General features: G+C 43.2%; 1 protein-coding gene across 2 annotated transcripts in view; it reads left to right on the top strand.

The window, feature by feature from the left end:
• SPON1 (spondin 1) overlaps positions 1–15,541 on the top strand; it is a 271,002-nt gene that overhangs the window by 9,621 nt on the left and 245,840 nt on the right. For both annotated transcript variants that reach the window (XR_014231404.1, XM_082341465.1), the window contains exon 2: positions 9,880–9,986. Coding sequence is in view for 1 of the 2 variants with exons in the window: in XM_082341465.1 (XP_082197591.1) it covers positions 9,880–9,986 (107 nt within the window). In the remaining variant the exon portion in view is untranslated. The remainder of the gene's footprint in view (positions 1–9,879; positions 9,987–15,541) is intronic.

Raw genomic sequence — 15,541 nt, 5'->3', positions numbered from 1 at the left:
CTCTTTTTAAAGCAAGATGGTGAGACACAAAGAGAAGGTGGCCAAAAGGTGGCCACTTTTCTGTGAATGTGCTTCCCCATCCCCATCTCTCCCAGTCCCACCCCCAGCCTCCTAGTCCCACATACTTTAGCACCTGGTCACATCACTGCCCTATCCTGTTTCTGTCAACACAGTGGCCAGTGGCATGTCCTCAGAGCCAACACAATGGTGACATTCCCCTGCCTTGGCCGAGGAGTGGTGGGGAGGGAAGAGCTGTGAGCTTCCTCTAGGTGACAACACTCGCAGATCAGCAGAGCCTGAGCTAAGGCGACCTTGTTGTGCATCTCTGCTGCCAAAGACTGCCTCCCGTGTAACTTCCACTCATCACTCCGGGTTCTGTCCTCTGGAGTCCAGCAGATAAGGTCTCCCCTTGGCCATATGTCAGCCCTTGAGATGTTTGTGAAGAAACAGGTACTATGACTTCTCTTCTGATTAAAATGCCCTGTTTCTTCAACTGTTCTTTGTAGGACACTCTTCCTTATTCCCTTGCACCTTGGACTCCAGATGTGCTCTGATCAGGGTGGAACATGGCGGAATGATTATCTCCCTTGTTCTGGACACCGTGTTTGTGTTAAGCTTGCCAGGTCTTGTGCTCGCTATTTTGGCAGCTGTGTTGTACTCTGGAATCACACTGAGCTTGCAGCCAGCAAAAAATTCCTGTGATTTGGTGGGAAGGCTTGCCGCCCTCCTTTCCCTGTACTAGTGAAACTGGTCCTAGGACATAAGCTTTGACATGATTCCCCATTAGACTTAATCCAGCATGTTTGGGTCCATCACGGTAGCTGTCAACCATTCATGAATCTGGATTCTGTCACTGAATGACCTATCCACATAATCTAATTTTGGATTATCCACCGTTTTGACAAGCAAACCTTAGAAGGCTTTAGCTAAGAAGTTGGTAAGAATGATGAGCAGGTCAGGGCTTAGGACAGAGCATTCTGACATCCCTTAAAATCTTTCTCCAAAGCTGACATCTAATTAAAATAGTTTTGAAGTCAACTGATTTTCTGTTACCTCAGTGGCATTTAAATACTAACTGCCACCCTGCTGGTCATCCACCTCAGTTTAGTCACAAGTACTGTTTCTTTAGCCTGTTAATGAATCTTACAGTCTAGGCAGAATTATTTTCTTTGTTCCAAAATTAGTCAGGAGTCTTTCCACTGCAAGTGACAGGAACACAGTCTAATTAAAGCAAAAAATAGAATTATTGAGTCCTATATTTGGAAAGCCCACGGGTGGATCTGGCCAGCTTCAGGTATAAATGGATCTAGGGACTTGAACAAAGTTCTCTCTCTCTCTCTCTCCCTCCCTCCCCCTCTCTCCTTTTCTCTCTTCCTCTCCCTTTCTCCTTTCCTTTCCATCTTTTCCATTCACTCCTTTTACCTTCTCTCTCTCCTTCCATCCTTTACCTCTTGGCTGTGTTTTTATGTGTTGGCACAATTTTTCTTACTGCAGATAAACTTTCTCCCAGTGCCAGGGAAGCTAGCTGTCAACAACCTTCAGTGAAAAGACTTTCAGTTCTGTAACTGAAAGAAAAGCCTTTCCCGCTTTACTTCCAAGCTGAAAAATCCCAGGGAAGGATTCTGATTGGCCCAGCTTGGGTGACATACCCAGGGGAATGGGGTACATTACGATATGGAGATAGACTGCATCTGGGTCACAGTCACTTCTATGACTTGCTATTTCAGGAGAGAGAAGGGGGATTGTGATTGGCAGCCCCAAAGATCACATAGTCAGTGTAAGGGAAGGTGTGGGGGTCCTAGACAGCATGTGTCCCTTAGAACTTCCTACCCTCCCCCAGATACATTCTCTTGGCTGACATATCTCCAATTCCTCAGGAGTATTCTTCCCATCCATTCCTCTTCCCAGCCACATATTGGTTAGCTCAGGACCCATTCACCTGGCTCCCAGCTTTTCCATGATGAGAGAGCACATGGGGGAAAGAATGAACTTCTACTGAATGGTTGCAATGTGCTTCATATACCTTATCTCATTTAGTCCTTATGACAAATGCATGAAATGATGATGATCTCTATTTTAGAGGGGAGACTCATTGATCTTTAAATATATTTTATTAATTTAGCCAAATTTATATATACTTACTATTACAAATATTAATTCATTACTTGTTATGATAACAATAGAAGTACTGTAACTGCCATTTTACAGGAGATTGTCAACTGAGATAATGAGAAGTTAAATAATTAGTCCGAGGTAACACGTAGTAAACAGAGAGGAATTTGAACGCAGGTCTGTTAGCTACATCCATTGTACATCTACAGCTACAGCCCTTACAACTTGCAATATGCATGATCTTTAATCTGGAATGAGAGGTATTTCATCTCTTCTGGGGAATGCTGGGAGCATTCACTGAGGAAGGTCATCCAAGCGAACAGCATAATCCAACCTCACCACATGCACTTGCTCACCCTTGGACTTTTAGCCCTGCCTTCCTATCTGCCAGCCTGTCACCAGCATCTTCTCCTGCCTGCTCCTGGCTGGGTGGGCTGAATTGCCAATTTCTAAGTAAGGTATGCAAGTGAGTTGCAGCTGCCCAGAGCTCCACAAGTTGAGCAGAGTTGGGAGGGGACCACCATGACTTATGTAATGCTCCAGCAGTCCTTATAACTAATCCCATGTTACAAGTTAAGGCAGAAGCTCAAGTTCATTGTGACTGATGTGTGGGGCGGGAAGACTGGGCATCTCAGTAACATATAGCAGGTGGATGGCAGGGGCTGGCCTTATAATGGAACTGGGATCTGGTTCAGGACCTTCTCATTGAGGCTGGGGCTGGAGGGGTCCGAAACCCAGAGGTAGAGTGGGGAGGGTGATGGTCCTAGACAAGATCCAGTGATGGCAATAGGCATAGCAGATGCACTGGAGTTTATGTTAGATGGTTGACAAACCAGCATTTGAACGGCTCAGAAAGTTATTTGGGAAATAGATGGGACTCGTGTTTTCCTATAATAAGGAGGGGAGAACTCCACCTTTGGTGGAGATTTGAGGCCAGGCTCCTGTGTGAAACATCAGTCCTCATACAAACAGGCCAGAGAGGCCCTTGCCACTGAGCTGGTTTTTAGGGAAAGGCTGTAATCCAATATTCACACAACTTCTAGCCTCATCTTCCTAAAACACAAATCTGAATACGGCATTCCCCAACTCAGACCCTTCAGTGCCTCCTCATCACCTCCAGGGTGGTATCTGCACTTCTTAGCCAAAAGTCTTCAAAGCCCTGCTATCTCCCCGCTTCTCACCTTCCTCCCCTAGCCTCTTATAACACTTCCCTCCCAGCGTGCAACTAATGAACTACAGAATTACTTCTGGTTTCCAAGGCCAAGACTGGCCCACCATGCCTTTCCCTCTGCCTGAGATGGAATTGTTCCTCTTGTCCACTGGACAAACTCCTATACGTCATTCAATTTGCAGCTCAAATGCCACCTCCTCCTTGAAGTCTCCTTTAACTCCCCCAGTAGACTCAGATGTTCTCTCCTCTGGGATCCCAGCGCACTTCATTCATACCTCCATAACACCCATTGTATGTTATAAAAATATCTGCCGATGTGTCCTTTTCTCCCAGCTGTTAGGCTGTGTGCTCCCAGGAGGCAGAGGCTGGGTCTTTTCTCTCTGTGTCTCCAGAGGCGTAGTTCAAGACAGACTTGGTCTCTGCTCTCACAGAGCTTACAAGTGATTAGGGGAGACCAGCATTTAACAAGTAATTCACAAATAAATATTTAATTAAGACTGGTGAGAGGTATTCAAGAGAAAGAAAGGCGTGTTGAAAAGCTTTATCATGTGGGGGTGGGAGGGGCTGAGAGACCCTCACAGGGCTCACTGTCTGTGGTATGAGCCACTGCAAGAAGACTCAGTTCATTATAAGGACTTACCCAAATCTCCCCATAACCTGGCCCTGTGACCATCATCCCCCAAGACAATGATCTCTGCTGCAGTCCCATCAGTGGTCCTACATTGGCACCTACTAGAGTTTTTCTCTGGAGGTTCAAACATTGTCCCCAAGGGCCAGCTTTTTGAAACTCATTGTTTGTTAATGAGCTTGCTAAGCATCATGATCTTTATCATCATCATCATCATCATTTTGATCATCGTCTTCATCCTCAACATCACCAGCAACACCATCATCATCCTTTACAATTTTGGATCCTTTATATATGCCAGGCACTGTGGTAAATGTTTATTTAGTCATCTCTACATTCCTATAGAAAGGTAATGTCGTTAACCTCATTTTTTTAAAAAATGAGGAAACAGGGAGGTCAAATAACTCACCAGAGGTCACACACTTAATAAGTGGTGGCTCTAGGATTCTAACCTGAAATCTTTGCTTTTAACCAGTTCCCTGTATGTGCTCACAGGATGGCTCCAAATGGACCTTTTTTAAATTTTATTTTAATCCTTCATAAGCTTATTTCTTGAATTTCCTGGGTCTCTTAATGGCCTCTTTTGGGAGGCACTTGGGAGGAGTCATTAGAGAGAAGATTCTATTATTTATTGCCAAGCAGTCATCTTCAGTCATTACTGGGACTCAGAACACGCTGCACATTTGTTCATTTCAGGAGAGAGTCATATAATGGGCTTCTCTAGAGGGATAGGGTCTCCTCTCTTCCTTCAAATTATACTGTCTAACACAGTCATCACCACTGATAATTATGGCTTGAAACACCACACAAGTTCAGCCCCCAGAGCCTCCATCTTCTGCGTTGTATTTAATAATGTAGAGTAGAACTTTAGTTTTCTAGAACTTACAGGAACGCATCATTCCAGGAAGCCGAGTTTATGGGTAGCCCTTTAAGTGCTCTGCACAGATATACAAAAAGATGCATACTTACCATTCGGAAAGATTGTTTAATAATATTCTTATCAAAACAAGGCTTACGTACAGAAAAGTTCACAAATCATGCATCTTGGTGAATTATCACTTGTTGAATACACTCATGCAGCTGGCATCCGGATCAAGAAATAGAACATGACCCGAACTCCAGAAGCACCCCTGTGCCCTCCCAAATCAGCACTGCCTCCCCTTTCCCACACTTGTAAGCACTGACCTGACCTCTAGGATCATAGATTACTTTGCCTGGTTTTGAACTTTATATAAATGTCCTCATACTTTTTGTATTCTTTTGTGTCTGTCTTCTTTCACTCAAGATTATGTTTGTGAGATTTACCCATGTTGTTGTAGGTAGCAGTAATTTGTTCATTTTCATTACTCTAAGGCATTCAGTTCTATGACTGGCCACAATTTATATATCCATGGCTGCTGATGGACATTTGGGTGTTTCCAGCTGGAAACAAATAATGTTACTATGAACATCTGATAGGTGTCATTTGATGCACATATGTCTGCATTTCTGTTGATTTAAGGGTGGCAGCACTGGGTCATAGGGTATGTATAAGCTCAGCTTCAGTAAATACTGCTAAAGAGTTTTCCAGGGAAAATTGCTCGTATTCAGTTCATCAATAGTGTGTGAGAGTTCCAGTTAATAACATTTGATAATGTGAATCCTTTTAAGGTTAGTCAATCTAGTGGAAATGCAGTAGTATTTTATTGTGGATTTAATTCTTATTTCCCTGTTGACAGATGAGGTTCAGTGCCTTTTCGTATGTTTATTGGCCATTTGGGCACCTTCTTCTGTGAAGTATTAGTTCATGTGATTTCCCTATTTTTTTTCTTTGGGTTTTCTATCTTTTCCTTATTGGTCTTAGAGAGTGCTTTATATATTTTGGATAAAAGTCAATTTATATATTTTGGATAAAAGTCAATTTCTGGTTAAATGGATTGCAAATACCTCCTTCCACACCATGGCTTACTTTTTCTTAACAGTGTCTTTTGATAAGCAAAATTTTGATACCATTCCATTTACACATCTTCTTTATTGTCAGTGTTGGTTTTTCTTTTTTTATGTCCTGTTTAAAAACTCTTTCCTACTCCAAGGTCATTCATATTTTATCTTATGCTACTTTCTAAAACCTTACTGTTTTACTTTTCACATTTAGCTCTACAATCCATGTGAAATTTATTTTGTGAAAGATGTGAGGCAAAGACCAAGATTCACCTTTTTTACACGGTTTTCCTAGTTGTCATTGAAAATATCTCCTTCCCCGCACTGCTCTGCAGTATATCCTTAATGATAAATCAAGTTCACATATATTTGTGGAACTTTATCTGGACCTCAAACTATTCAGGCCTATTTTTCTTTCCTTGTTATGGTACACTGGCTTAATTTCTATAGCTGCATAGGTCTCGATATCTGGTAATAGAAGCCGTCCAACCTTGCCCTTCTTTTTCCAGATTGCCTTAGGTATTCTTGGCCCTTTGCATTTTCACATAAATTTTAGAATCGGCTTGTCAATATCACAGAAATCATGCTGTGAATTTAATGTAAGTTGCACTAAATCTATAAATCAATTTGAGAAGAATTGACATCTTTACAACCCTGAGTCTAGCAGTCCATGAACACGATTCAGTAAATGTAATTACATATCAACTCTGTGCTAATCACTGTGCTGAGCTAAGACATGGTTCTTGCCTTTGAAGGACTCTCAAATAGGTAAACAAATACTTACACACAAAATATGATTTAATGTGATCATCTCATCACTGATAATAATAAGAGCTAATATTTAATAAGTGCCTATTATCTGCCAACCATATTTAAGGACTTTAGTGCATTAATTATTTATGTTTTACACTGATACTTTGAGGTAAATGCTGTTACTAGGCCCATTGTATAGGTATTTTTAATCTTAACAAAGTCCAGGGAAAAAGAGCACCCAGGTCTTGATGGGGAAGTCAGAGGAAACATCACAGAAAAGGTGAAAATTTAGCTGATTTCTAAAGACGTTTGCTACGAATGGAGGAGGTAGAACATTCCAAGCGTATGAATAGCATATGGAAAGAAATAATACTGTAGGGTGAAATGATATGGCTTTTCAGGAAACTGCCAGTGAGCGAGTCCCAGGACTGAAATGCGGTGTGGCAGGGAGTGGAAATGTGGCTGATGAAGCTCTCCAGAAGGGCAGAGTCTGTGGGCCTATCAGTCTATGGGGTTTGAGCTGTAGCCTGAAGGCAGCGACTGTGCAGCAGAAATTGACTGTCTGTCTTATGCTGGCTTCCCCAGAAGCAGATATTATTCATTTCCTAGGGCTCCCATGTATAGAACCACAAACCGGTGGCTTAAACCTAACAGAAATGTATTTGCTCACGGTTCTAGAGGCTAAAAATCTGAAATCAAAATGTCATCAGAGTTGGTTCCTTCTGGAGGCTCCCAGGGAGTCTCTTCCATGCCTCTGCCAGCCTCTGGTGACAATCCTTGCTGTTCATTGGCCTGCAGATGCCTCACTACAGTCTCTGCCTCTGTCATCACCTGGCATTCTTCCCTGTGTGTCTCCATGTCTCTTCTTCTAAGGGCACTGGCCATCTTGGATTTAGGATTACCTTAACCCAATGTGATCTCATCTTAACTAATTACATCTGCAAAGACCCTATTTCCAAATAAGGTCACATTTCCAGGAACCTGGGGTTAGGATTTTAACATATATTTTGGGAGGACACAATTTAACCCATAACAAACCCTCAGGTGAGGATTTGGGTGCAATTGACGTATTAAGGAAGTGCTCCCAGGGGAAGCCAATAAGGGAGTGGGGAACTGGGACGGGGAGGAAGAAGCCTTGCCAGCCCATGACCCCAGTGAGCTCTGATTCTGCAGGGCCATTTTGAGGTACCCCTCAGAATTGTCATCACCTGATGCAAGGTAGCTGGGCCTTTCATATTAGGCAGAGCAGACTCCAGTGACCAGGGACGAGCTGCAGGTGCTGGCCTCTGGAAACAAAGGCACATCAGCACCAGGGTCACATTACAATGGTACAGAGGAATTTGAGGTGATCTGGGCAGAGCACCTTTACTGTCTGCTTCTTGTTCTCTGCTCCCCTTCCTCCAGAATTGTGTAGAATAGCCTTGAAAGCCCTCCCACCCCACCCTAGATAACCTCAGACTGCTGTGAGGCTGTCTGTCTATCCCTCAGAGATCTCAGTTCTTTCTCCTGACATCATAACCATCATTTTCTGCCTGCCACTGCTGAGCAACCACATTTCTTACTCTTCTTTACTTCTTTGTGCTTTTCTCTCATCCTCTCTTCCTTACTTTCTCTCTGACCTTTTATAGACATCAGTAGCCACCAATCAGAATGCACCTTCACTTTTGTGGGATGAACTGACCAATCACAGCATGAGATGTGCAATCTTTGTGTCTCCAAGTGCTTCTCTGAGATGTCATTGTGTTGGTGGCTCACGGACCATTGCTGAATTATCCTAGATGGTGGTTTTAATTTTTGGACTTTTGGAATGTTTCATTTTCAGGACTGAAATTAGAAGACTAAATGCCGCTCCTCAACAGGGGTTTGCTTATCAGAATCACGTAAATACTATAGGTTCAATGAATTGATTTTTAAATTTTGAAAACTTAGTCAACGCTTACGGAATACACACACTATAGATATTCCTATATATACTCAGTATGTAGAGCAATGAGTGGAGTGTTAAACTGGGGAGGGGACCAGACCCGAAGCCTGCCTCTGGATGGTCTTACTACCTTCAGTGTGTCTGTTGGCATTTCTGTGTCTTTGTGTCCTATCTGTGAAATTAGAGGGCTTGGAATGGAGGATTCTTAGGATAGCACCAATAGTCTATAATTTTATGTTTAAAGAATCTTAGCATTTTAATGTAGGCAGTAATTTAGACCTCAGTTTACATCAATTTCAAGAAGCTTGAATGGAGCATCTCTTAGATGCCAGGCTCTGTGCTAGGTGATAGGGATACAAAGAAAATGAAAACCCAGTTCCTCTCCAGCATTAACTCACAGTCCAGTGGAGAAGGGTGGTAAAAATAGAATTGCAATCCAGTGCAAAAATTGCAATAAAGGATTTCCATCTCAGGAGATTGTAGATACAAAGGGAGGGGCAAACATCATTGCTAAGATCCCTGAGCTAGATTTCAATGAATACCTAGTTCTCTGGGTCAATGTGGGAAGGAAGAGTTTAAAGTAGGTTCATAATTCCAACTGCTGTAACAAACAATCCCCCACAGTATAAGTTTATTTCCAGTTTATGCCAAGTATAATATGGATGTTTCTGGTCCATGAGTGATTATCTGTGTGGTTATTCAGAAACCCAGGTTCCTTACATCTTGTGGCTCTACCATCCTTCTCCTGGGGCATCAGAGTCCTCTGCTGGATCTCCTGCATTCAGCAGGCAGAGATGGGAGAGGAAGAATGGAGAATCATGTAGAAAGTTTGGATGGGCCAGGCAGGAAGTGGCATGCATCATGTCTGTTCACACTTTCCACCGGTAGGACTGGGGCACCAGCAGACCAAACTGCAAGGGAGGCTGGGAATGTGTTCTAGCTGAGTACCCACAAGAAATAGGAAATGTGTTTTGCCACATCCTACAGGAGTTTGTGCTGCAAGCAGCTGGATCTCTCTTGGGCTGACCTATGGAAGTGTAACATTAGATAACTGTCAAGACTAGAGTTGCTGACCAGGGACTATTTTTGTCAAATTGTGGTTACTGAGAGAGAGCTCACCTCAGCCTTGGTTGATTCAAGAATTCCCAAGTGAGATTGTAGTTCAGACGTTTAGCAGGTTCTGAAATGTGAGAGGGGGCTGGGTGGAGAGGGTGAGATTTCACTACTCTACAGAATGAGCCTTTCCCACTGACAGCTGCCCCTGCTACCCACAGGGCTGGGATGTTAATGGGGAACTCAACGTTTATCCGTTTGACGAATGGAAGGCAGCTGATTCTTATGCTTATCATCTGCTTTCTTCTGTCTCTGCAGTGACACTTTCAGCTGCCCCTCCCTCTTACTTCAGAGGATTCACATTGATCGCCCTCAAAGAGAACAGAGAGGGTGACAAGGAGGAAGACCATGCCGGCACCTTCCAGGTAAGACCCCTTCTGGGCTTTTCCAGGGACCCCTGTCGCTCTAGTAGGTAGATGCCAAGTGAAAGGTGGGCCGGATCGAGGAGGCTGAGGGCAAGGAATGGGGCAGGTATCTGAGGGGGCTTCTCATGCAATTCCCTTGACCATTGGCCGGGTGGGCCAGGTCCATGGAAAGACCTATAACGGAGTAGGCAGCAAATGCCTTGTGTCTACCTTAAGGCCTTGGGGCTTGGCCGCCAGGCAGGGCTCTTCTGGGGCTCACAGTACCTTGGGCAGCAGACAGTCCAGCGTGGTGGGAGCTCCCAGAACCCTGCCGAGGCACGGATGTTTTTCCTGTGCGGCCATTTCTCAATTGACTGGCAATTTTCAAGTGTAAACGGAACAAGAGCTTAGGCTGGCCAGACTGGAGGGAGTTCAAAGCACAGGAGAAGGACTATTAAGGGAACGAAGAGATTGATTTATGAGGGAAGATTAAAAGAACTAAACATGCTTTGCTTGGCTAAATGAGCAGGGCCGAGTTGAAGAGGTGGTAATGGTCTTTAAACGTCAGTCCTTGCAGAGCAGCCTTATCCAGGGGAGGCCTCGTTTGACTTTGTACAAAAGGGCACAGCAAGACGAAAGTGGGTCAGGAGAAGAAAGGGAATCTCAAAGACAAGGGCCCTGCCAGTGAGTCATATTTCACCGTGGAATATTCTTCCAGGGGAAGTGGCAGGAACATCACCCCCTCTCAGAGGTTTAGAAAGAGGCCGGCAAGCTGTCAGAACATGTCCCAAAATGACTGGCGCGATCCTAGGAGGAGACGCGGCCAAATCTGCGGTAACCATTTCTCATCTCAAATTTCCATTGTTCTGGAATCCATTTTTATCTGGCATTTGCAAACTCAGAAGAAAAAAAAAAAAAAAAACTCAAGAAGAACACTTACACCCATAGCTGGCTGCTGGGGATTCTGGTACAATTTGTGGGTTCCACAGAGCACCCAAAATATCTTCCCCATCCAAAAATATCTTTAACCTCTTGTGGGCAGGTTGTAATTTTGAATCCTGTGATTTAAAAAAAATGTCCAGCGTTCAGGATTCTGGACTTCTGGCCTAGTGGAACTGTTAATTCCATGCTCATTGTAATGTCCTTCTATGGACCTAGATGTCAGGAACTTTCTTGGCATGTATCTGAAGGAGTTACCCAGATACAACCAATATTTGTTGGGTACTTACCATATGCCAGGCACTTGGTTAAGTGCTTTACCTTATCTTGGTTTATCTTAATTTAATTAGTTTATCTTAGTTTGATTCTCACAGCAACCAAGTAGATAGGAAGTATTATCCCTATTTTATAGATCAGGAAATTGAAGCTAGAGAGATTAAATCACTTACCTAAAGTGATTTAATAGTAAATAGTAAGGCCAGGCTTCTCTCTCAGGTGTCTGATTCCAGTGACTAAATGTCTTCCCTATAGTACAGAACAAGCTCCTGGCACAGGTGTGTTTGGACAGTGCATCAGCAAGATTGTCATTATAGGGAAAGGAAGATTCATGCATACACTCAGCCCATAAAGCACTAAAATATATTCCTCTTGTTCTTGTTGTTCTAATTTACCTGGAGGTGTGAATGATTTATAAGATTGGGGCAGCTGAGAGATCTGGGTACCTGAGTGTCAGGAGGGATAAAGTTCTAAGAAGGGAAAAGTGGGGGGTGGGAGATGGGAAATGTGATCTTAATATTCACCCAAACAAAATTTATCTGCTTTAAAATGATGCTTAGACATATATATGCAGAAGAGTTGAAAGGAGGTACTTGAACAGATAGTGTACAGCCATGTTCATAGCAGCATTATTTACAAGAGCCGAAAGGCAGAAACAACCCAAATGTCTACTGATGGATGAATGGATAAACAAAATGTAGTGTATACATACAGTGGAATATTATTCATCTTTAAGAAGGAAGGAAATTCTGACACATGTTATCACATGGATGACCCTTGAAGACATTATGCTAAGTGAAGTAAGTAAGCACAAAACGACAAATATTGTCTGATGTCGCTTATATGAGCTACGCCGTCAAATTCATAGAGACAGAAAGTACAGGGGATGTGGGGCAGGGGGAAATAGGGAATTATTGGACAGGTGCGGAGGTTCAGTTTGGGAAGATGAAAAAAGTTCTGGAGATAGGTGGTGGTGATGCCTGTTCAACATATGAATGTACTTGATGCCATGAACTGTACACTTAAAAATGGTTAAAATGGTAAATTTTATGTATATTCTGATAAACACACACACACAAAATGATGCCTGAATTAGGCCAGTGGGGACATGGCTTCTTTCTTTGATGCTGTTTTAATTCAGTAAATTGATAGTCCTCTCCAGCTCACTGTTCTCTCTGCTTGGCTAAATCTTTGTCCTTGCAACCAGTTGGTGAATACAGGGCCCTGCTCACAGTGGGCGGTAAGTAAATGTTGAATGAATAAATGAACAAATTATTCTTTCTACTAGTGCCCATAACTCAGTCCTATTTGGGATTGTTCCAGAACTCCTATCTCTTTATGCATCCATCCTTCCTTCTTCTCTTAGAGCTTCTGACATCCTTTCTTGTTACATCACAGTGGTTCTCAGAGTGTGGTCTCTGGACCAGCAGCATCAGCACCATCTGGGAACTTGTTAGAAACAGAAAATCTCAAGCCTCACCCAGACCTTCTGAATCAGAAGCTCTGAGGGTGGGGCTCCCACAACCTGTGTTTCAGCAAGCCCTCAGGGTGAATCCAATGCCCACTCGAGTTTGAGAACCAGTGTTGGCATGAGACATGGATCCAGCCCATCCAACATGAACTTCTCCACCATCACATCAACATATCTGTTGTTTGAGCCCCAGAGGGATCAAAGTGGGAAACATACATGAAAAATGCCTAGCATACAATAATAATGCTTGTATGCCAGATACCGTTCTAAGTGGTTTACATTTTTTAACCGACTTAATCCTCAGAATAACACCATGAGATAAGCATTGTTGTCCTGTTTTTCACAGATGAGGAAATTGTGGCACAGAGCAATTCAGTAACTTTCCTAAGACCACTCAGCTCTAAGCGATAAAGCTGGGATTCAAACATGGGCAGTCTGGCTCCAGATCCCTGCTCCCAACCATGTATACTGCCTCTCAATGTGTACATGTTAAGTGAAAAAATGAGAGTGTATTATGACTGTTTTATGGTAGTAGTCTCTAGGTCAAGAGCTTTATATACGTTATCCTACTTAGTTCTCATAGCAACCCTGTGAAGTCAGGATTGTTATACCCATTTTCCAGATGATGAAACTGAGTCTCCAAGGGGCTAAGTAAATTGACCAGAACAATCCAACATCCATGGAGGTGGAGTGTGGGGGAATGGGAGGGAAGGGACTCTGTGCCAGTGATTTTCTCACACTCATCTCCCCACCCTGCCCTGCCCTGCCCTGCCTTGTGCATTAAATGCACACTTCACTTGGGTGCCCAGTATCTCCGAAGTTAGAGGGGGAAGAATCATTGCTCATGCCCCATCCTACCTCTCCTGCTTCAGACATTGTGCTCTCTATGCTTGCCCCCCTCCACTCTAGCATAAACGTCTTTTCTCTCTGTACCAAAGCTGTCATCTTTGGAGTCATTCATTTATTCATCTGCATTTACTGAGGGTCTCCGATGTGCCAGGCACTAAGGTAGGCACTGGGGTTACGATGGTGAGAAAAACAGACATAGTCCTGCCCTCAAGGAGCTTACAGCATCCTCCTTGTAATTGTACCTTATATCAACAGGCATGGCAAAAAGTCAGCAAGTCATCAGTTGGAACGTGAGCAGATGATCAGAAGCTACAAACACCGATGTAATTTTAAAAATATATGCATGGCAATTAACAAATATTTAGATATACTTCTTTGTTAACACCCTCACTCCAAATATGACAGCTTTGAGGACTTGACATCAACAACAAAATTCTAATACCCTTTAAATCTGGTGGAAGATTACATTCTTAATTCTAAAAGTGACTCTAAGAGCGGGTGATTTTGCTTCTAAATGAGAGCCCTTACTCAGAGAGCACAGACTCACCAGGTACGAAAGAAACTTTAAAGCAAACTTTAATGCCCCTTTAGACTCAGTGGGGAGGGACTGGGGCTGCTGGGGACTGGGAGCGTAAGGGTTACAGCTCTCACCACCCCGGCAGAGACCCAGGAGAAAGGGGCGGGGCTGCCTTCTCTGCTTCCAGCTGCGGGTCCAGCGTGGCAGCTTTGGCACAGACTAAGGTATCTGTCCCCAGCTGCCAGAAGGGAGAGACACGGGAGTCTGATGAGCTAGCTGGGTGTACTCATGGTTAATTGAAAGTGACAAGGAATGCAGCAGCTGGACTCCCTCTACAGAAGTAATCCACCAATCCTTTAAAATTGTACTGCTCAAAATGAGTTGCTCTCTAGAATGCTCCTGGCCCAGCCAACTGCCCAGCTCTTTCTCCCTCCTCCTTCAGGTCTCTGCTCAGGCGTCCCTTTCCCAGGGGGCGTGCCCCATCACCCTATTTGAAACTTCATTCCCCCTTCTATCCCTGAGCTGAATTCCCCATCCCTCTCCACCACTTAATTTTTTTCCGTTGCCTTGATTGCCATCTGACGTGCTATCTATTTTACTTGTTGACTTGAGCATCATCTGCCCCCTTCCACTAAACTGTAAGCTCCACGGGGCAGGGATTTTTGCCTGTCTTGTTTGCTGCTATATTCCCAGCACCTTGCCCTGTGCGCCTCACAGAGTCGGCACTCCAGTTTGACAGAATTGTAAGCACAGTATTTGTACTAAAATTCAAGCTGCTAGTTTATAACACCATCACTTTATTTTATTTTTAATTTAAGGCCTATATGCATCAACTAGTTTAGGGAATAGTCTGCCAATCAAAGGAAGAAAGCTTCATTATAAAGAGGAATGTTTGCCTAAGATTCCTTATCAATAACATACAAACAAGTATCTTTTAATAACTAATTTGTCCATATTCTTAATCACCTGTTTATAAACTATTTCCATTATCTCTTCACTAACAGTAAATATTTATTAGCTCCTAATGAGTTCTGAGCCACGTGAGACGCTACATGAGTTTTCAACGCACTTTTCTAAAAATAAACTGCTATTGCAAGCCTGTTCTTAGGAATTCTCTTACTTTATAGGAAAACTTCCTCTTTTTACACTCACCTAAGCTTAATTGTGACCCTTATAAGATACTAGAATTTTTCAATCTACTATTCACTACTATAAATAATGGAGTAAAAGTTTCTTGCATAAAGTTTTTTTCCTTATTTGGTATTAGTTTGCTAGAAGAGATTCCCAGAAGTGTAATTACAAATGCAAAGGATATGGACATTTTTATATTTTTGATATGTGTTTCAAAGGTGATTTCCGCCCCCCAGCCCTCTCCCAAATTTTCACTCACCAGTCTTTTCAACAACCATGGGCATTCCGTCAGAGTAGCCACACCCACTGATATGAAGGGAAACATATATTCCCATATCAGGGCTGGGCATGACAGGATTTGGGCAGGTCAAACTGATAGACCAAATCTAGCAA

Source organism: Balaenoptera borealis (genome assembly GCF_965194805.1).
Source record: "Balaenoptera borealis genome assembly, chromosome: 11".
Classification (NCBI taxonomy): domain Eukaryota; kingdom Metazoa; phylum Chordata; class Mammalia; order Artiodactyla; family Balaenopteridae; genus Balaenoptera; species Balaenoptera borealis.
This window is presented reverse-complemented; position numbering and strand designations above follow the sequence as displayed.